The 22627-nt window shown below is 37.0% G+C and overlaps 3 protein-coding genes and 1 non-coding gene across 5 annotated transcripts; 2 read left to right on the plus strand and 2 right to left on the minus strand.

Annotated features, from left to right (window-relative positions):
- Positions 1–1362: 1362 nt before the first annotated feature.
- Positions 1363–7368, plus strand: LOC113730316 (uncharacterized). The gene is made up of 11 exons (XM_027254935.2): positions 1363–1651; positions 2141–2228; positions 2990–3283; positions 3868–4026; positions 4426–4566; positions 4676–4732; positions 4983–5121; positions 5847–5951; positions 6036–6226; positions 6655–6696; positions 6795–7368. The coding sequence occupies exons 1-11, from the start codon at positions 1536–1538 to the stop codon at positions 6957–6959; spliced, it is 1497 nt and encodes a 498-aa protein (XP_027110736.2). The 5' UTR covers positions 1363–1535; the 3' UTR covers positions 6960–7368.
- Positions 7369–8201: 833 nt separating this feature from the next.
- On the minus strand, positions 8202–14487 carry LOC140036536 (probable apyrase 7). Its single transcript, XM_072078358.1, has 3 exons — positions 14302–14487; positions 9701–11843; positions 8202–9122 (listed from the first exon to the last, which is right to left on the minus strand). The coding sequence occupies exons 2-3, from the start codon at positions 11676–11678 to the stop codon at positions 8821–8823; spliced, it is 2280 nt and encodes a 759-aa protein (XP_071934459.1). The 5' UTR covers positions 11679–11843; positions 14302–14487; the 3' UTR covers positions 8202–8820.
- A 2807-nt stretch (positions 14488–17294) lies between these two features.
- Positions 17295–20847, minus strand: LOC140036537 (protein MID1-COMPLEMENTING ACTIVITY 1-like). 2 transcript variants are annotated; one of them, XM_072078360.1, is made up of 7 exons: positions 20320–20847; positions 19714–20048; positions 19524–19609; positions 19268–19339; positions 18886–18992; positions 18169–18262; positions 17295–17721 (listed from the first exon to the last, which is right to left on the minus strand). In XM_072078360.1, the coding sequence occupies exons 1-7, from the start codon at positions 20698–20700 to the stop codon at positions 17669–17671; spliced, it is 1128 nt and encodes a 375-aa protein (XP_071934461.1). In that variant the 5' UTR covers positions 20701–20847; the 3' UTR covers positions 17295–17668. The 2 variants fall into 2 exon arrangements, with proteins under 2 accessions (XP_071934461.1, XP_071934460.1); XM_072078359.1 differs by having other exon boundaries at positions 19524–19627.
- A 1249-nt stretch (positions 20848–22096) lies between these two features.
- Positions 22097–22178, plus strand: TRNAS-CGA (transfer RNA serine (anticodon CGA)). The gene has a single exon. It is a non-coding gene; the product is annotated as a tRNA-Ser (tRNA).
- Positions 22179–22627: the final 449 nt, after the last annotated feature.

The following is a 22627-nucleotide window of genomic DNA, read 5'->3' on the forward strand; positions in this document are numbered from 1 at the left end:
AAAGAAAAAAGAGAAAAAGAAATAAAAGAAAGGAAAACAAGGTAAATGAAAAGTCAAAATAATGCGAGGGCAATTTTGTCCTAAAGGGGGTTAAGTGAATAAAATTAAAGGTTAGGGGGTAAACTGAGAAATGGGGTATTCTTTAAGGGGATAAAATGTGATTAACCCTAATTCTATTCAAATCCAGTTGTCAATTTTGAGAGAAATTGCATCAATTGTCCCTCGCGTATTATTAATATAAAATTTTAGTTCTTTAGAATCAAATGAATAATTTTAGTCCCCAGTAAATAAAAAAAAAACTTACCTTTTGGTTTCTGGTCGCCTTCTAGTCGAATTCTAGCCAGATTCACATCTCATCTCCTTCTTTGCTAGTTTTTTTTATGATTTTCCGTCATAACTGGTCAGAAAATTATTTCAACATATTTTACAACTTGATTTTGGCATCAATCAAGTCCCTGAGTCATTTCAAACATACTCAACTTTTAAATCAAATTCAAAATCGCTACATAAACACAAATCAAATGATCAAACGAGAAATCGAAAATTTTAAGTTCCTTACTCTAATTTCTTCATAAAACTCAAATAAAATTACTATCAAATTACACTGAATGACTTCTTCGATCCTAAAAATCAATGTCCTATGAGAAATTTGAATCAGATAACTGTAAACAAGAGAATGCCATTTTCATACTCAAAGACTGAAATATGGCAAAACATATAAAAATGATCCAATTCGTCGTGCAGGAGGTTTCATAATAGTAAGACAAACATTTTGTTTCAACCCATTACACCATAAAATTAACTGAAAATTTAGTCATTAAAAAACCTCCAAAACAACATTCACTGATTAGACTCGATTTTTTCTTCCCAAAAATCAACCTAAATCAATCCCACAAAGAATGAAATGCACAATAGATTCACAGTCAGAGGGTTTGGGTAGAAAAGAATTAGGAAAAATAGTGGATTAAGTGAGAAATTTGATCAATATTTAAGTGAGTTGCCATATTTATCCTTTAAAAATTGGCCATATGATGTGTCCGTGATTCATTTCAACCAAAAATTCAACTGGAAAGGAAATCAGGGATCAAAAGTGAGATTTTTTTTTTAAATTTCTTAAGAACCCAAATTGCTTATTTTAATTTTAAAGAACTAAAACTTCACATCGGTAACACATTGATGCAATTTTCCCTAGATTAATTACCAAATAATGGGCCTTCGGGCCACTGGACCCAAAAAATAAAGAAAGAGAATGAGAGCACGCAACGGATCTTCTTTGGGGAAAGCCTCCTGTATAAATTACACGTGCCTTCCATCCGGCGATCCATTTGCACTTTTTTGACAACATCATAAACTCATCCAACCATTCCAAACTAAAGTGAAAGTACACTGCTCTGCACGCAAGGAAGCCGCGGTCTTATGACTTGGAGCAGGAATAGGAAGCCGAGGTTTCGTTCAAATTCCTCAACAAAAGGACGACACACATCGCCGGAAACCTGTAGAGGGAGAAAGTGTTAACCAGAGAATTCCGATTTCCGATGACCAGATTTATGCTAATTCTAGTGTATATATGTTTAGCGGCGGCGGGGACGGCTACAATTTCAGCCGCTGATGAAAACTTTGATGTCCGGCATCATCTTTCAACGGTATCGAGGTTGGTAATGTTACATACTACTTAGTTTACATTTTCGATTTGGTGAAAATGAGACTTTTACTTTTTACTTTTTATTTTCAGTATTTTTGTTTTTTCTTTGTTGGTACAATGAGGAATTATCTTGTTGCGTAGAATTTCAGGCGAACAGCACCGTCACTGGAGTGTTTTTTTACTATGCACATGCGTGTTGCTGATTTTGCGGTCTGTTTCGTAAATGAAGGAGCAAAAGTCTAGTAATTGGGAAAGCTTACAAACTTGTCTTTGCTTAACAAATTGAAAAAGTAAAATTTTAGCTATGTTTTTCTTGATTTGCTGCGCTTACTAAAGCATTAAGCTTTTACTCGGAAATGGAAGGGGGAAAGGGGGAGGGGGGACACTAAGTCAATAGAGTCGGTGTCATTTGGATTTAAAAGAGCCTTTAAGTTTGTAGGAAATTTTTTTTTTGTTGACATAGCGGTACTGAATTCTGATTATTTTTGTTTGTTTCAGATACGGTGTTGTGAAAGACATTACAAGCAATTCATTTGTACCATCAAAAATTCCTGAGCATTGTACTCCAATCCATTTAAATCTTGTGGTAATATTCGTTTATCATCACTCTTTGATTGTTTCAAGATTGGGATGTCAGTGAAGCGTATCCTGGTGACTTAATAACAACGATTCAGAGCTATGTTTGTGATAATGACGTTTTAAATGCTTTCACTTGTTGTTCAAGTGGTAATAGGTAGCACTACTTTTCATGTTTAGGGTATAAAGGTGATGCTAGCTCGTTCATCTTCTCATTAGTCATCTTTATCTCAAACATTACTCTAATAGTCTCATAGACTTCACTTCCATGAGAGAGAGTGGTGAATAGCTACAGCAAGACGTCTTTCGGATCCTAATACCAATAAGTAGTTCATAATCACATAAAGAATCCTAGACACTTGTCTAAGTCAGTTAATTTATGGAACAAAGAAACTGTTACATTTTTTTCGAGGTACGAAGATGCTATTGCATTGAAAAGAAAACGTACCTACTCTGGAAAAATATAGAATCCTTAATTGTTTTCTTCCTTCGTACAAAATTTTGTATCTTGTCTAAGTTTTGACTTTGATATCCTTGTTTTGGCTACCAAAATGGGAGTAGACTTTATGAAATTTAGAGTATCAGCTTCCTAAACTTAGGTTTACAGTATGTAATCTGAAGTTGGAGTTGGGTAATGTCTTGTCCAATATCTATTTTCCTTTTGTCATAACAACAGTTTCAACACTCTATTGATGCTGTGCAAATGATAGCACATTATTGCACGCAACTTCATCAGAACTTTCAAAATAAATGAAAAGGTTTGTTTTGCAGGCAAGGCATGGTACACGTGCTCCAACTAAGAAAAAGATGAGAGAATTTGATGCCCTGGCCTCCCGCTTGGAAGTCCTCTTGCATGATGCAAAAGAGCTGAAGCAGTCGTCCGACAAGATTCCTTCCTGGTTTTGGGGATGGAAATCTCCTTGGAAAGGAAAGCTTACGGGTGGGGAGTTGATCTGCGAAGGTGAAGATGACCTATACCATCTTGGAATTAGAATCAGAGATATGTTTCTGGAATTGTTTAATGAGGACTACCGCCCTGACATATATCCGATAAAAGCAACACAGGTTCACTATCTTAATATTCTTTTTTACATATATTTATGAGACATGTTTTGAGTTTTTATTTGTGACATTAAAAGCAGGCCAGAAGGCTATCCATGCCTCTTGAGGCCTGGAGAACCAATCTGGTGAACTTTTGGTTTTCTGTCGTGGAACTTGGTTTACAGTTTACTAGGGGTGACCACTGGTATGTTGGTTTAATTCATTATGTTATGGGGTTTATCGGATGGGAGATAATAGATGTATATAGGGAATTAATGCTTTGTGTTTTGGTAGGTTGCCTGATTGATGAGAACTTATGTGTTGGGTTTTGCTCTGTACCATACACAGAATAGCTTTAATAGCTGCAAATTTGTAGTGTCATCAAAATAACTTACATTTCTCCTTGAGACCTTTTATCCTCGTATTTGCTTCGCATCTGAAGCGTATCTGTTATAAGAATTTAGCACATGCACATGACAACCAACTTACCGAAGTTGTTCCTGTCTTTTATGGCTGCATTTCTGAGCAACAAAAGATTGATGGTGCAGCAGCCATAATTTTCTCTATTACATTCTTAGCCTTAATTATTAGCTTCTGCGATTGAGTAGGTTCCTCGGGCGTCAGCTAGTGCGGTGGCATTTGGCATGGGTCTCTTCAGTGGAAAAGGGAATCTTGGCCCAGGACATCATCGTGCATTTGCTGTGATAAGTGAAAGCCGTGCTAGTGACACAGTGCTAAGATTTCATGATTGTTGTCAAAATTATAAGGTACTTTTATAGATCTTATGATGTGATCTCTGAGTTTACATGATTAGATTCTGAATCAGTGCTTGTACTGTGGCATGTCGCTGATTTTACCTTTTCTTCCATCAGCCACATAGTATACATGCAAGATTTCCCTCTTTATCCAAATAGTTTTATCATACTTATTTATTAATTCACTAAACATCCACTAAACTCTAGAAGGGTAATTTAGGGGAAGAACAGCTTTGACAAACCTAATCCAATGGTTCCTTTTCAACAGTTGCTTGTGGTTTGAGGTGGGAAAAGGGATATTAACAAAATATAAATGTATCTCACGTGTCCCAAAGTTGGATTGATGTTTATCACTGTCTCGAGAGGATCAAAAGTTTAGGGATTGCTTTTTTTTTTTATCTGTGTACGCAGAGTTTTAGAAGAAGTCAGGAACCTGCTGTTGATAAATTGAAGGAGCCTGTCTTAGATGAAATTACTACTGCACTGGTTCAGCGTTACGGGTTAAACTTCACAAGAAAGGATACTTCTTCTTTGTGGTTACTATGCAAACAGGTACCAGCGTATCCAGTATCCTGATGGCATACTGCTGAATTAAGTATCCTTTCATGATTTAATTGAAATTATTATATCATCTCACTGCAAACTGACTTGTTTGTTCCAGGAAGCATCCTTACTGGAGATATATGACCAAGCTTGTGGTCTGTTCAGTCCATCTGAGGTTACATCCTAACTCTTTATGTTTTTGCCCACTGCACTTGGCAATAATCTTGTTACATGCTTCTTATTTGAAGATGTCCTAGATTCCTGGAATTCAGATGGGAAATTTTACCAGACCCTAAACTCTTACGGGCTTTGGTTATAACTGCATGTTCAGTCATCATCTTGTATATTATGTTACTATTGTCGGAATTATAGCAGTATGTAATTAGTCCTTGGATCTGATTCTCTCTGACCAAAGTTTCTTCTAGGTTGCTTTATTGGAGTGGACAGATGATCTGGAGATATTCATACTGAAAGGCTATGGTAATTCTTTAAACTACCGAATGGGAGTGCCATTGCTTCAAGATGTTATTGAGTCCATGGAGCAAGCAATTAAAGCTAAAGAAGGTGAAATATACCAATAAACTAATTTTTTATGGTCTTTTACCTTTACATACCATTACTTTGTTTTTTGGCGGGACAAGGGAGTTGAAGTTTTGAGTTATGTGAAGAAAATTATTTTGACGGATCTGAAATTTTACTATAACATGTTGCCAGTCTAAAGTAGGCGGTATTCTAAATCAGTACCCATTGTATTAGTAAACCAATAGATTTTCTGAACGATTTAGTGTTTGGTGCAAGATGGACTAAAGAAATAAGAAATCTACTTTAGCATAAGGAAGTTTGAAATAATAAAAAGAAATAGAGTGGAAGCAGATAAAGTTGGTCAAGGGAAAGGAAATAGGCAGAATTTATGCATCTGTAGTTAAGTTCTAGTGACATTGTTGGAAAACCATTAGGTCAAATGGTTCCAATATAATGTGAGTGTATGCTGGCCGTCTCAGAGAAAAGGAACTGAAAATGTTCCTTCCTGTACCGTGCATGTTATCTTAGTGCCAGTCATTTTGCTTAAGTGGGATTCTTGTGTTCTTGCATAAAATTGACTTGTGAGTTGGCATAGTATTCCTAATTTATGACCATATAGTAACCGTGGAAATCAAAAGCTTTTCCAATGCATTATTGGATTCTTGTAAAGTGGTTTGACAGCAGCAGAAGAAGTGGACATGCTCTGTCAACTGAGGATTCACCAGTCTAGCTGATTTGGGACATCAAAATTGTTTTTTTTTTTGCAGAGGGATATGTCCCAGGGAGTTATGAGAAGGCAAGATTGCGTTTTGCTCATGCAGAAACATTGCTTCCATTTTCTTGTTTACTTGGACTCTTTCTTGAAGGACCAGGTGAGTGTATTCACGTTTTGTGCATCCTTGGTTATATTTCTATATGCCGCTTATTAGTAGTCTTATTCCTACTGGATACTGCAGAATTTGACCGAATACAAAGGGAAGAACCTTTACAACTGCCTCCTAAGCCACCGCAAAAGAGGAACTGGAAAGGTAGCATTGTGGCACCTTTTGCTGGAAACAATGTATTAGTCCTCTACAGCTGCTCTGACAACAATTCAAGCAAGTATTTTGTACATGTACAACATAATGAACATCCAGTTCCAATGCCGGTAAGCTCTTCATGGATTTTATGAGAACATCTTCCTTGTGTTAATCTATTTGTCATACAAAGACTTCATCGACTTGTTCTTTTATTTTTGCAATGAGCAAATGTTTTAGCAAATACTGATGCCAGCAAATGTTAATCATTTCCATTTTCTCAGTCAATCTTTTATCTATCTGTCATGAACTGGAACTTTTGAAAATTCTTTTCAAAGTGCATGCTTCTTCTTTTCTTTCTTTTCCTTTCAATTAATTTTTTGCGCTTTCTAATAGGTAATTGTTCAACTCTTTGTAGTACATTAGCTGTATGAGGAGTTTTTTTTTTTTCTTTCCTTTCTTGTTCTTGGACCCTGGCCATGTTTTCCAGCTCTCTTTTATGTTCCCTCTCATTCTTTTTAACTTTTAACTTTGTCTATGGTTTTTTCCTTGTGTATAGGGTTGCAAGAACTCTGATTTATGTCCATTTGACGTGTTTAAGGTATCACTTCTTGATAGCACATCACAGTATTCTGAACTGGGTTTTAAGACATTATGTTTCAATCTAATTTGTTAAAAATCCATTCCCTGTTCTTTCAGCAACAAATAGCTGCACCTCATTTGAAGCACGACTACGATGCACTTTGCAATGTAAATGTAGAACAATCAGAAAACAGACATGCGAGCAGCAGGATATCAAAATTGTTAAGTTGGCTTTTCAATTGCAAGAATGTAGATGCGCAGGCACACCATTTTGAGCTATAACTTGTTTGAGACAATGAGCAACTCTTTACCATTTTATGTTCACTAGAAATAGCTTTCCGTTAGCTTAGTGTCGCTACCATCCGATAAAGTGCAGCTCGGATCCTACCTGTGACTTTCACGGATGCAGTTCTGGAGATTGGCTGCTTTCTAGTCTTCATGTCTAATTCTAGTTGTGGCAGCTGAGAGGAAACTGTGCGGCTGACTTTTTTGGGCCGAGTCTTAATGCCACCGCTAGTAGCCTCTTATTTTTCTTGTTTTGTTTTGGAGCTGTTGTAATAACACGAGGATCAAGGGGTTTTTCTTTCCCTTGCCGTTTGATTTGTCACTCGGTTCAGAGTTTTGACAGTATCTGATCATTCGATTGCTTGATCTTGTATTTTCTGGAAATAAAATTGTAGTCACATTTTAAGCTTTGGTGAGGTATTTTATTAAATGTTGCGCCCTAGGCTAAAGTATGGTGAACCCATCACCAACTCAAAAAGGCCCAACTGCCCAACAAGAGAGGGGGGAGGGGGGGAAATAAAAGAATGGTACTGCGGCTGGCATAGGCTAACTGGTCATTTTTTTGAATATGCAAGGTTTTGACCCGAATAGCTTAGGCTTTCTTTGGGCAACAAATTAGAGCCCTGTTTTTGTGTTGAAGAAAAGCTTGCAATTCTGAATATGATTGTTGACTTGTTATTGGTTTTCTCCAGCCGGCTCTGTTTTTTCATAGGATCTCTAAAGTTCTAAAATTTTCTCATCAAGTCGTATGTGGCCGAGGTTGCTGGAGGCGGGCACACGGGGAGCATGACAAATGCTGTTCGGATTCTTGTCCTATAGTCGAACCGAAATCTCCGGCGCTTTCAAGCCAATGCTTCCTAAATCCTAACAGCGAAAGTACCGAATTGACATATATAGTCAATGTGAACTGGTCATCCGTCTGGTAGAGAAAGCTTGAGCTGGCGACTCGCATGTGCCTGAGGGTGCTGGAAGTGAAAATCCGCTCACCTTATTGCCCTTGCCTCCAGCAACAAACTCACCAGTCAGATATTCATAAATAAGAGTTAGAATGAATTTTATTTTATTTTTATTTTTAAGCAGACGGCTAGGCGAACTTTGAGGTTGAAGACTCCCTGTCTACTAGAACCTGAAGATTAAATGAGCTACTCGTGTCGCAAGTGTCAATTATCCAATTGACAATACTGATGGAAGCCTCTATGTGCCATTGGAAGAAAAGAATAGAAGAAATGTGAGCAAGAATGTCCAGAGAAAAGTGTCAAAAGAATGTACTAATGAGCTGATGAATTTGTCAAGATTGTTTTCAATAACAGAATGTTTGGTCGCGTGTCCATGGGAGTAAGTACCCAAAACTTGTGAGAAAAGTTGTTAAGATGTCATTGTGCTTTACCATCATCATTTGTCAAACAATCAAGAAACGGGTGAGAAGACTGCAAAACTCCCTCTTGATATTCAGCAGTTGTCTGCATTTCTGTCGGAGTGCACCATTGGTGTTGTCAACTTACTTCAATAGCCTGTTTTAGGTGAGATCCATAACAAAGTTAGTCTTAATAATATTCACAAACTCTAACTCCTGTCAACATCAGTAATCATCATTAGAGACTTTTTGGCTGATTGCATCCGCTACCGCTCAACTCCATCATTTAGCAGCAAAAGTCTTTCCAAAGACCGTCCTCCAAATCGCATTTAGGAAAATTCTCTCCAAAATAGCCAGCTGCAGTCAGCCAGCTCTTCACCTGCAAAGGCATCCCCTTCATGAAGATGTAAAATGATTGATCCCGCTCAGGATCCCAAATCCATTGCACTGGATTCACATTGCCCAACATGGATATTTCAGGCAGGCAAAAAAATCAGGACATTCTTAGACCTTCGCCAAGTGTGCCTCAGCCAGTGAAGTATTAAGGTCTTCCCTAGACTGCGATCTCCTGCTCTGGAGCTGCATCTGACTTCGATGTGGTCCCCAAAATGAACCCATGGTACTATTGTCAAATTGCATCTGGCCCAAGCTGCCTGATGAATAACTATGTGACACATTGCTGGAGGATGGGTACATGGAAGATTCTGTAAGCTGGATTCCACCCCCGCTAAAACCATGCCCTGTGTCAAATGGTCCTGGTTGAGTGCCTTGAATTGTTGGACTAAGCGGCATCTTAACTCTATCCCCTGGAAGAATCAAATCATAGCACTAATAAGATTAAGCAAAGTAAAAGCTTTTTATGTATAGATAATAATCTAAATAAGGGTTGGAGAGAGAGAGAGAGAATTCAAGTCGAAGGAATTTATCTCATCCTAAAATCAATCACAAGAAACAGAAATAAGGAACGTAGGAAAAGTAATGTACAAACAACAGTCTTAAATCTAGTTGAGCTTACTATAGTGCTCCGAGGTCGTCATACTTTCTTCTGAATGGTAAACAAGAGCTATTTGCTTAATGCACTGTAGATCAAACATAGAAACATGCACTTAAAGAAGAAGTGCCCTAAATGAGAAAATAAATATTCTAAGTTGTCCATCAGAAAGGTCTTTGAAGTTAACATAAGGCAAGTTTAACCAACATACTCATGACATCCTGCTCCCTGAGAACAATACATGGCATGAGTAGTCTCAAGACACAGAAAAAACTTACCAGTCCCCGCGAGGTTTGCACAAAAAGTAATGATTAGTAATAATACCAAAAGTTAGAACTACGTGGTCAAGCACATCGTCAACAGATGAAGTCAGATATTCTTAAAGGATCTAACCTGAACTGATAGGGCTCCATCGCTGGAACCTCAGAACTGATGCCGCTGAGGCACTATTGTGCCTGAAAAGTGGGAGGTATGGCTTACGGAAAACTTTTCGCCTCCAGTTGCCAAGACAGGATAATGCGAAAAGTAGAATAAAAAATGAAACAATCAAAATTGAATAAATAACAACGGGATTTATCTTCATCTGCATTATCTCATAACTCTGAAATTCCAACCTTGTTGAAACTGCTTTCCCAGCTTCCAACAGAGCAGCACCCTGTGTCCACGTAATACTCCCAGACCCAACAATTACATGACTGTCTGTAATGTGCAATCCCTCTCTCAGCAATGACACAATGTATGGTGCTCTGAAGCAATATTGTTCAATAAAGGGCTGAGGTGCAACACTTATCTTTGCAACATCCCACGTTTTCTCACAAAATTCCTTACCCTTTTCCAAGACATCATCAAGTGCAGCATCAGAGCTCAAATTGAAAAACCGATACACCACATAGAAGCCAGACATAGCATAAAACTTGCCATAAGGCCGAGGTAGATTGCCTGCAAGAGCACAAGGTTGCAACTCACAATCAATTCCACGACTTTGATCTGACCACTCAGACAAATTGACTGCAATTTTTGCTAGTGCACTGCACTCTTCCCATTTTGGAGTGCCGACAAGCTGAAGAGGTATTACAGGTTTTCCTCCAGTACCAAACTTCTTTTGTCCAATAGGAGGAGTCCCATCATTTTCATAAAGGGAAACACAATGAGAACAGTCATATTGCTCTTTATAACCAGATTGCAAACAGGGATGCTTAACTTCAACTTTCCCATTAAGAAGATCTGCACTACCAATTTGAGGGTGCTTCCTCAGAAGATGAAAAACCGACTTGTCAAAGGCGTCATTTAATCCAAATCCAGGTAATGAATAGGCACTGAGGCGATGATTAACAGGGCCAAGGCTCAGCTTTAAACTACTTTCATCTCGCACCCCATCATTGCTCTCGAAAGTAACCTGCAATGACGAACCACCCAAATCAAGGGCACCAAAGGTTTCTTTCCTAGGTACAGCACCCAAAACATGAGTATGATAATTCAACGCAATCCATCCAAAGTATGCTTCCTCCATGCCAGTGATAATCTTAACCCATTCTTTCTTACACAAAAAAGAAGAACTTTTCAAAATGGACCAGGCATTATTAAGAAGCCATTCCGAGTCTGTACTTGGCAGTCTGCGAACCCCAGCTGTTGCGTACAAGAAGAGGGAGGTAGACTTATGTGCGTGCACAGGGATTTGCTTCTCTGCCCAGCGAACAAGTGGTTTTATCGCTCCCTTCAGTCCAGATATATTATGCACCAACTTATCAAACCCAGGTTCAGTCTCCATTCGGTTGTAAGCTCGCCCGCTCTGCAAACTTGATTTTCTCTTAAACCCTTCTGGCAGTGACCTCAATGAAATAGGGAGACTGCCATCACTTTTCTGATGCACAGAAGCTTCATAGACATAGACACGGGTCCCAGTGCTACCACAGTCAAGCACTACATAGTATTTGGGTGCCCCTTGAGACCAACTAAAGTATAAATGTTGTGATACATAAACAACAAAAGCAAATAATAGTACGCAGAGGAGAAGTAAGAAAACTCGAGTCCATTTCTTTTGGGCAGAAGCAACCACTGGGTTGGCCTTCTCCTTTGAAAAACTTGATCCAGCATCCTCTCTTAGCAACAGATTAGACTGTTTTGAATTACTTGTATTTTTCTGGAATTCAAGGAAACTATGACCCTCTTCAGGATCAAGTTGCTGATAAGTAGAGAAATCTTGAAGGGATGAGGAGAGCCGCAAATTATTTTTCTGCCCTTTGCTTGCAAAAGAAAACCCACGAACAGAGACTGGCAGAGGAGGCAATCCTGGTGAGGGATTAGAAGACTTAGGCACTGATAGATAAGTTCCTGCAGCAGAAAAGAACTCCGCAACTTTATTGAATACCATATTTCCGGAAATTTATAAAAGATGGGCGAAGTAGTGTTTCATATCAGACTCTGGCAGCCCATCATTTGCTTCTTCAACTGAACATATCAATCAAATCAACCAGAGTTAATCTTTAAGCACGTTATGCACAGAAAATGTTGCCTCTTTCAGTGGCTAAAGTGACACCTGCAGAATACGGATGATTTAATTAACCCTATGTTGAGGAAGACAAGAAGAACGAACTGGAGATTGTTCCAAACAAGGAGAGTAAAATTGAAACGACACTAACATAGACATTACCAGTCAAAAAAAGGTAAAGAAGGAAATTTTACAAGGTAGTATTAAAAAAACCCAATAAAGGAAATCTTTATACAAAATTGCAGTCACTCCACCTCCATATAGTGCAATTACATGAACTAAAGAACCAAAAACAACTCATAAAGGTGTATATGTACAAACCGGCCAACTCCTATTTCAATTTTCTCCTTGCAAATTCTTATGTCGCAAGTCATGGTTTCATCATCATTTATACCCCAGTTCATTATGCCCACTATTGAGCAGTAAGTCATAACTTTTAACACGCAATTTATCTTCCGAACTTCAGGATCTATCCTGAACATTTTCAATCTTGTTAACATATGAAAATAGAGTAGTAAGAGTCCTAGAAAGTATTCTACCCGTCTCTACCTCCAAAATCAATTCGAAGACTCTAGATTTTAGAGCCCCTGCAGAATTGATGTGGAAATCACTCAGTAATCGCCATATAAGCCAAGGGAAATTCATCAAACAAAAAGCTATCTCTAAGAAAAAAAAAATGCGGAGAAAACATTTGTTTAGCTATCTTTTCGTGTTATCTTATTCACTCTAGTTTTTCCTTCCTCAGGACAAACCATAATAGCTTTTGCATAATGAGCAGGCAAACAGCATATCAGGCGTTATTCCATTTTGCATACATCATGATGTCCCACGCTCCCAGCACATAAACCCTTTCCAGCAACTTTCCTTCCCCCAGTCCAGTCTTAGCCATCAAAGTAGTCATAGCAGACGAGTCCACTTACAAATAACAGGTGCAAATTGAAAGATGTGAGTTTAGGTTTTACACAATCTGGGGTAAGTAATAATGTCATAGACTAATGGCTAGTTTGGGAGTTTGGGATAGACAAGAAAAGATGGGAAATGTTAAGTTGTGAAAGAGAGAAAAAAAGAGAGAGAGAGAGAAAATAAGAGAATAGAGTTTAATGTTGTTAGTGAGTTTAGGAAAGAAATGGAAGGATTTTGAACATATACGTCATTCAAATTTTATTCAATGTACATCTAAGGACAGAAGTGGCATTTAGTTATATTTTATAAAGCTTTATTGTTTTCCTTCCTTTATGGTCAGAAAGTTTTTTCCACTGTAGCAGGATAACAGATCCCATCTTATCTTTCAGTTTCCATTCTTTTTTGTCACTTACAGATCCCCAAACAGCAGAAACCAACTCCTTTCTCTCACTTTCTCTTCTTTTCCCATCAGAACTTAGCTCTCAAACGGACTGTAATTGTGAGTTATCTTTCGTCAAGTATAATGAGGCACCTTTTAGCTATTTCACTAGTAGAAACATAATCTACTGCATTTTTTCTACATCCTCTTCCTATAATGTTTCTACATCTGACTGCATGCTAGACGCCCTTCATGGGAAATTCTCTCTGCCTTAGATTTGTCAGAAGAGCTAATACATTCTTCCAAGCACAAACTTTATTGGATGTCGAGATGAGACGTTTGTGCTAGGACAATTAGTTTAAAGATTCTAGTATTTGTGCTACATAACGGATGCCTATTAGGAACTAACCACCAGCGTAAACGTTTCATAGCATAAATAAAGATACGTAGTAACTAACTAGATCAACAGTCTTTATTTGTGTGCTGAAATTAGAACGTTACCATGTTAGTTAATGAACGTGTAAAATGAAAGAAATCATCAAATTTAAAAACATGTCTTATTATCCAATTAATGAACCTACCAAAGTTCCTTTAACAACTTCAATCAAATTTTCAAATATTAAGATGAAAATAACTATTCTAGCATTTGTCCCCAACATCTTGGCCCCCGGACAAATGAATGATGAAATAGTTATCTCCTCAAACAGAACCATATTTATCAATAATTATGATCACATCCCTCTAAACATATCTTGACCGCCACCAAATGAATGGTAAAAATCTTTATCAACTCGAGCAGAACTCCATTGTCATTCAACATAGATACAAAATCCTGACGACTACCCCCCGCCCCCAAAAAAATACAAAAAGAAAAACTCCCCACCACAAGCAAAGAATACGAGTAGTCAAGCGGAACTTGATCAAAAAATGGGCTGTTTTTACACTACCTTGATTACAAGTTCTCCATAATTCATAGCAAAACTATGCCTTTTCAGCATTTCGGCAAACCGAAAATCGCTTCTTTATCTACTTTTCCAACTTCACTTAAACTAATACAATCCCTTTCCCAGTACCCGTTCCCAAAAACGATAAAACCCCACAACTCAAGCATCTGCATTCAATAAAGAAACTAACATTGCAGATCACAGAATTAATGCATCATTATTCTTTAAAGGGTTAGTGATCACAATAGAAATCAAATATTGAATTTTTATCTGTACTTACAGAGATCATCACCAAAGCACAAGGACTTTTTCGGTCAGGCATGTTGGGGAAGATCGTGAAGGTCTCTGGCTTCTAAGGACTGCAGATCCGGAGAAGGGATTTGTTCTTTAACAGAAAGAAACACCCCCAGGTTGCCTCCCCGTGTTGACGTTGAACAACTCCACCATTTTTTGCTATACTGAAGGGGTCCAAGTAAAGCAAGTTTAGAAACCTTTTTCTTGATTTTTCTGTTTCTCAATTTTACAGTTCACCCCATAGAGTAGTAGTTTTTTTTTATTTAGTTATTATAAAAAAAAAAAAAAAAATTGGCCGACTTTCTTTGTTTTAACGTGGTAGTTAACTCCATTTGTACCGTTATACTAGGAAATTTTTTTTTTTTTTTTTTTTTAAGGATTATACTAGGAAAGTAGACAAACGGTTTGTTGGCTAGCCCAAGTCAAATAGTTGAAAAGGGGTTTAAGCCACAGGATACTTGATTAAACTCACTTTAATAAGAGTTTATTCAAATTTGATTATCAATTAATTAATATAAAAATGAATAAATTTTAGCAATAATTAAAATTTAAACTTAAACTGTTCTTGAATTGAATGGATAAGCGTAAGATTTTAAATTTATATGTGAAATTTTCAAAATACTCAAATTATATACTTTTGCGATAAAATTTTGAACTTTGGATAACAAAATCAAACATGGTACAGAATAGGAGATATCAATAGTATAATTCTTCTTCCATTCTTCCTTCAATTTCAAATTTTTCCAAGTGAGATTTGGACAAGCAAAATTGATGAAATTGAACAACGTATAATTGTGGAACCCAAGTCAACCTTTTTTTAAAAAAAAAAAAGAAAAAGAAATTATTGCATAGAAATTATGGATCGAAGGGTAAAGAAAACAAAATAAATCGCATTAAAGCTATAGAATTTTGAATTTTAGTACTGCTGAAGTTTCGTTCATTACTGGCTTGTGGCATAAAACGTAAATGACAAAAGGGATAAGAGCGAGCCTATGTCGGTGGAATCAATTTTGTCCCCTGATATTAAATGAAAGTGAATCTCAAGCATGCAGATGGCGAAAATGTAATCTCCACATGCATGACGAAGAAATTTAATTGGATAAGGGATATTATTGTTCGAACGTAATTGTCACGTATCATTGTCTAATATAGACATATGACGTTTGACACAAATATGAACGATGAATCAGTAAATAAACTTAGACGTACATACAATACAATTAGTAGTAGTGTATAATAGGATTTGTGTACACTTAAGTAAAGAATGGGGTAAGCGGTTTTGGAAGGGGCACATTATGAGTGGTGTTAGTTTGTCTAACTTATAATAATAGAAGCCAATAAGAAAATTTGTTTAGTTGTCAGAGGTCGAGATTTTAAGAATTAAAAGTCATGATTTATAGTTTCACTAACTGTAAGTTGATCCTATTTAGAGGTTAGTGTTCGTCCAACTATATGTGAATGTGAATTATTAATTATAGTAGTTTTAAGTTATGTTAACTACTTATGATCGTATTGAAAAGAAAAACTTATAATGCAAGCTTGGACTTAAAATAGAGAAAAGGGATTTGGATTTCTTGATTCAATGTTTGAACGTAAAACATTGATATTAATCAAGTTTTAATTTTTTTTCTTCGATACGATAGATTCTCCTATACTAGGGAAGGAGGAGTACTTAAAGAGGTTCAAGAATAATTCGAAGGGAACTGAACTACCACCGAATCAGATGAATATACTACGCATCCGTTTGAAGTTTTAACTTATTTGAGCATCAAATAAGTTTGTTTTTAATTCCGACTGAATGTTGTTGATTATGAAACACAACTTTTAATGAGAAACAATATTTATCATTTTTTTATCTATATCGTTTGTCATCTTAATATATACTCATTATCTATTGCGTCAGCAGTTAGCACGTACTTTCGTTATTGTATGATACGATTGACAATTTTACAAAACCAAAAACTCTGGATCTCGAAAGGGGATTGGTCTGACCATGATGAGTACGCAAGATACATGACGTCACCCACAATAAACCAGTCAAGAATGGCGGTCCCTTTTCCAAAATTGAAAATTGCAGCAAATACGAAATTAAAAAGGACGTGGAATAGCCAACTCGCACCTCCTCTGCGGATGATTTTGTCCATCGAAGCCCTTATTCACTCAAAAAGCTTCCGGTCCAAGGCTCCTAGCCTCCTTTGTTGCTAATTCTGGATATTTACTTTTCAGATTTTCAGATTTTGTTGCTAATATTTTCAGATTTTTACTTTTTTTTTTCACTTAGAGGTATTCTAATCTTTCTATCAGACTAATTCTCTCAAACTGTGTAGAATCTTACTTTAACAATACAAAGTGAAATAACACATAAAAATTAATCACAAAACCTACTAACAATTATCAGGTTACCGAGTTAATCGGACTATCCGTGGGGGTTTTCAGATTTTTACTTACTTGGGTATTGGGCAGCATTTGTTGCATCGGATTCTTGAGATTCAACAATTAGAAAGTCAAGTTAGACAGAAGTTAAATTGAGAACATGTATCCACTACAAAACCTACCTTAGAAAGACTGTCAGTTAGATATTTAACAGTGCCCTTCTGACATGATTGCCAATTGGGGTAAAAACAAAAAAACTCCAGTGGTAAGTTTAATACACAGAAAAGTCCATCGTGATTTCAAAATATACAATACGACATCCCGTACTTTAAATTAAATTGTAAAGGTGGCGGAATCCGTTAAATTTAACGGAAATGAATGAAATAACAAAAAGGCCCTCATATAGTTAAACAAAAAACAAGTCAAAAAAATCATTTATTTTATTCTCTAAATAGAGAGAATTGAAAGTTAAGAGGTAAAACATGTATATTTGTTAAAATTTACGTATAAATTTTTTTTTAGATTCCAATAAATCATTTTCATTAAATTTAACAAATTCCGTCACCTTTACAATTTAATTCAAACAACAAAGTGTCGTGATATATATTTTGAAACTAAGGGGGACTTTTTTGTGTATTAGATTTATCACAGAGAGTTTTTTTGTATTTTATCCTTGACAATTTGACATCACATAAGAGTGGAGAATTGCAGCTCAGTGCACAATGAATCCCCGGCCAACCCATTCAACTATTTCTTCTTCTTTTGCCCATCTCTAATTCTCTATACCGGAATAATTGGCCTTACATTTTCTGCCAAAGCTAATAAACTACTAGTACAACATTACTCTTAGTCAAGTGTGGATGCTTGCAAAGAAGAAGAAATTGAACCACCGCAAGCCAATGGAAAATTGGTTCTCTAGGACGGAGACAGATACAATTTTAAGCTGGAAGCTTGAACTTAAAACTCCGAAAAAACTTCTTCTAAGGATTCATACACTGGTACGGTGGTGCGATGTTTTTCCTCCTTTGGCAACCTGTAATTAAGACTTGGAAGTTTAAATTGTTAAGACATGTTCAGCTGAAGAACATATAAGGAGTTCATGAATTATATTAATTCCCAGTTTCTCAATGGAAAATAAACAGAGGAGAAGCTGCCTTTTCAGAAAATTCACAGCCCCTAAATTTAGAGGAGAGACCAATGCAACAATCCGTTATAAACTAGTAGTATGATATTATCCTGACAGTGGACCCGATTGACAAGCCTTGTTAATCAGTTTTGAGTTTAATCTAAAACATATTTCGTTTGTCCCTTCACTGATAAATTGGCCTCTTCTAGACTCGTGTTCCATTAGCAATTCTGGACAGAATTGAAAACATCAAATTCTATAACAATTAAGGAGATTTATGCTTTTGGTTGGATATTTAAAAGCTAATTGATTAGGCTTTACTTTGAGGTTTGACCACGCAAGTAAACGACAAACCTTCAAAATCCCTCAGCTCAAGCTCACGCCATTCTTGGACCAGAGCGCAGCAGCAACACATTAGATGAGTTAAGAAATCATCACATGAGCCTCCCTGCAAAACAGAATCAGCAATGCCTTTTATGGTTGTAAATGTTCAAAATCCAACTATCCTGTTGCTAATCAAATAAAGGTGACCAAAAATGTTCGTATATGAAGTCAACCATCTCAATTGGATAACCAATCCCTTCGATTTCTTAGTGCTTTAGAAGAGTCCATATTCCTAACTACAACTTGTCTCCTGAAGCCCCATGGAGTTATAAGCCTATAGGAACTTGAGTTGATGGATTAACCAAATTGGATAATTTGTTGCACATCAGTAAGGCGTATTATGACTTAATAGGTAATGAGTATGATATTTAGTTGGTAATCTCGAACTATATGCTGCTAGTTATGAAAATTATAACAAGAACATACAGAACTATAGTGTTACATAACATGTTGAGTCGAGGTTTTATAAAAGATGTAACGACTACTCTAGGTATTTCTCGAAGTGCAATAAAGAGAGGGAGGCGCCAGTAAAACAATGGAGCAGCAGAAGTTAAGCATCCTCAATCAGTCACTACACAGTGTAGATAGAATTTTGGGAAAGTAAAGATTTCTGTTTCCGCTGGCTGCTAGAGCAAACTTATTCAAGCATATGGATGTTATTAAGACCTTCAAGGTAAATATGAGTACCTCAATGCCGAAAAGCTTCCTAACTTTTCCTCTTATACAACAAGTATAACAGCAACAACCACAGAAGAGGGAGTAGGCCATCAGATTGTTTAATGCTTCTTCACGAGCTGAAGGCAGAGATGTTATAGAAATGACAGTAGTTAATTCTACTACACATTATAAGTAGGTGAGGCATCTACATAACAGAAAGCATGCCTACAGTATATAACTCCCTCTTCCTCATGCAAGTTTCTTTTTCTAAGAGTGTCCAGTGAAAGAAGTTTCTCAGTTTCATGAAATGTTTTTGGAGACGGAGCTGTATTTTCATCATTATAGTGGTTTTCATGCTGAATTGATAACTACATTGTTAAAGTAACAAACTTCGGCAGAAATTTAAGCTTACTTATTTTCCCACATGACACCACATTAGCTATCCTAGAAAAGATTCCACAGGGGTAGATGCAGGCCTTCATGCCTGTGTGCATAAATGTAAAAGTCAAACAAATAGCTGACTATCAGAATAAAGATTGCAAACACAAATAAGATCCATCAGAAGGTAAGAGAAACGACCATAAGTTTAATGATCAAGGTATACCTTGTATGCAATTCCTTGCCACGGTTCATTAGCTAAGTACTGAGAAGATGTTCTGACAACTTACTCAAGCAAGGTTCGCTGCAACACTCGAAGAGATCAGCCTGCCACTCTGATCCATCTGCATCCGTCCTTAATTTGGTTGACTCCCACCTAGGATCAGATGTTTCACTGTAATGAATTAACCATGAAGATAATGAATACTAGTACTCGTAATAGACTTTCACAGATCCTAATCCTAACAAGACAACAACTACCCGGGTTCAATATAAGGTTGCAAATTGAGGGCGAGAGCAGGCACATTGACCACATTTTCAGTAACATCAATGAGATGCTCAATCACTCTGTACTGCTTTGGATCATTATTCTCCCTTAACCGGTGCAGTTCAAACAGCAGCTTATCTTTCTCTTCTTGGAGGGCCTCATGGATTTGCAAATCAGGATACCTACGAGACAGTGACTTCTCCAACACACTCGCATCTTTCTTGGAACGATCGGGTTTGAGAATGACGTTTTGGGCCTCTACATCCTCTTCATCCAGGGTATACTCCTTATGATCCTCTTCAATTGCCTCCAAGCTCTCTTTTACATTCTGTTATATGCTCACATGTTATTTGTATAGAAATTTCCATCACTAATGGTCTAATAGCACTGGGACGGAGGAATAAAACGATAGTTGGCTTCGATGCACATTTTTCCTCCCTTAATTGAAAGGAGGAATGATATCCTATGTTACGATATAAGTACAACTTAGCTGAATATTCAAGAATCAAAGTCGATTCTCCTGAATTCTTGGCCACTAAATATTCGCCATAAGAAAGAATGCATTTTTTTTTTTTTGCACAGTTAAATAGTAGGCATACCTGAAGCCTAAACTCGTGGACAAGAGAAATCAAAGGAACGAGCTTGAGGTAACGATCAATCTCGTCTTGCACTTGGCGGAACTGATAGACAACGTTCCACCCCAATGAAATCATGTACAGATAGCTCTTATCTCTGCAATTCTCCACCAAGTCGAGGGCTTTTTTCAGGGCTTCCTCAAGCTGCGCCAATGGCTCAGCAGTGGCCGCCAGTTTCATCAGGTCCGTAGATTTGAGCTTCTCCAGCAAGTTTCCAATCATCCTCACATGATCTGCTAGCTGCTGGCAGTTGTTCTTGTGCGTTATAGCGTTTCTGGCTGCTGTTGTTATGAGGTTTATCAAGCCCATCGCGTCTGCTCTTGTTGCCTTTCCAGTGCCCTCCATGTTAATATATTATAAGAGTCTGGCACCGAAACTGGAAATGTGATTTTACTTCCTTCTTTATAAGAATACTAGTACATGATAAACTCATAGTTGAAGCATTTAATTTTTTAGTTTTTCTTCTCATCTTAGATGTTTATACATACCTTTAGGCTGTGATTAGTGATGCGTGATTGCCTTTTTCTGGTCTAACTTCATGATTGCACAACTTTGGCTGCTGTCATGGTACATTAGTATTACCCTTTTGCCCTCTATTGCCTTGTTTACTGACTCATTTGTCCAACTCTGAAGGCTCGAGATGGCGACTGCGCTAAGCTTTTGGTTACGCGGTCTAAAGTGCGACGCTATTTAGCACAAGAAGGATGATTTCAGAAACCTCCCCCGAGGTTTTTTATAATATCACACAGTTCCCTTGAAGTTTTAAAAATCTCACTTATATCCCTTAAATTGACCTTTATTGTAACATTTTAGCTCCTTTGGAAGAAATATAAGAAAGATACAACTTTTATTCCAATAATGCCCTTATGTTATCCTACTTATGAAATTTATTACAACAATAATAAAATAAGGTTAAAATTTTATAAGGTGTAAATTTCTTGACATAAATTATTTATTTTAGTTGTATTGAAACAAAAAATAATTTACACCTTGAAAAATTCACACGTATGAAGAAATTATTTTAGTTTTCTATATTCCCTAATAAACTACACCATGAATTAAACATATTTTTCCAACAAATATCTTGACTTCCTTAATTGTAATCTTAACTGTTCACGAAATTTTTTAAGGTATTAATTACTCAACAAAATCCTCATAAGTGGTTGACCTTGATTAGATTCAATTTATCCATGTCTTTTGCTACTCCCCACAACAATTCCAATATAAAGAAATACAGACCATTATTAGCTAGCAATTTTTTTCTAATTTACACTTTTCGGTTTTAAAATTTTATTTTGTTTTAGCTTTTTGGTTAAATAGTTATTAAGAGCAAGGGCAATGTTGTCAATTTGTGACATTTGATAGGAATATTTAGTCTTGCCAAGTTGATAAGGGAGGTAAGTAAGACTTTAAAAAGTTTAGAAGAGCTGAGTGATATTATGACAAATTTTATGGGAGGTTTCTGAAATTATCCCACACAAGAATTAAGAAGAGAGGAGCATTCTACCTAATATACTCTACATGGTCGTGTATTAACAAAGACAGCTTAATTTATTCGAGATCCGTATGCAGACTTACTCGAAGGAACACTGATGTTAATGACAGATATATGCAGGACATCGAAACTGTTACCTTACCATATCAATGGGAAAAAAAATGAAGGCTGGATGGATTGGATACAAAAATGAAGCGCAAAGTTCTTAACCTTGGGGTCATGAATTAGTCATCCTAACACCAGATCGTCGATATGTCCGAGTGGTTAAGGAGACAGACTCGAAATCTGTTGGGCTCTGCCTGCGCAGGTTCGAATCCTGCTGTCGACGAGTTTAATACGTTTTCCTCCACCCACCGTCAGCTGCATGACACCAACTGGCGAAATACTTTGCAAGTTCTTTTTGCCAAATTCTATCTAAAAGTTATTATTATTACTTTTTCACGTGATTTGGAAAAAGAGACTCTTTGCAATTGACTTTTATAAACGAATTTCTACATAAAACAGTTACTTTCTTTCGAAGCCCAAAGAGCTTACGTTAATTTTTACAAACCTAAACCCCGAGGGAACTCCAAAAGCCGGTATCCTTTGAGGTCCCACAGGAGACTTATAAGTTATAACTACCAACCCAAACCCTCCCAACCCCGATGTGGGATACATCAAAGGGGACGACACCCCAAACCTCCACAACGGGGGAGCCTGCTGCTAAGCCCACGAGGAAGTAGATGCTTTTTGGCAAATTGTAGCCTTATGTGGCATTTTTTAGAAGCCGAAAAGTTC

The sequence above is a fragment of the Coffea arabica genome, chromosome 2e, assembly GCF_036785885.1.
Source record: "Coffea arabica cultivar ET-39 chromosome 2e, Coffea Arabica ET-39 HiFi, whole genome shotgun sequence".
Taxonomy (NCBI): Eukaryota; Viridiplantae; Streptophyta; class Magnoliopsida; order Gentianales; family Rubiaceae; genus Coffea; species Coffea arabica.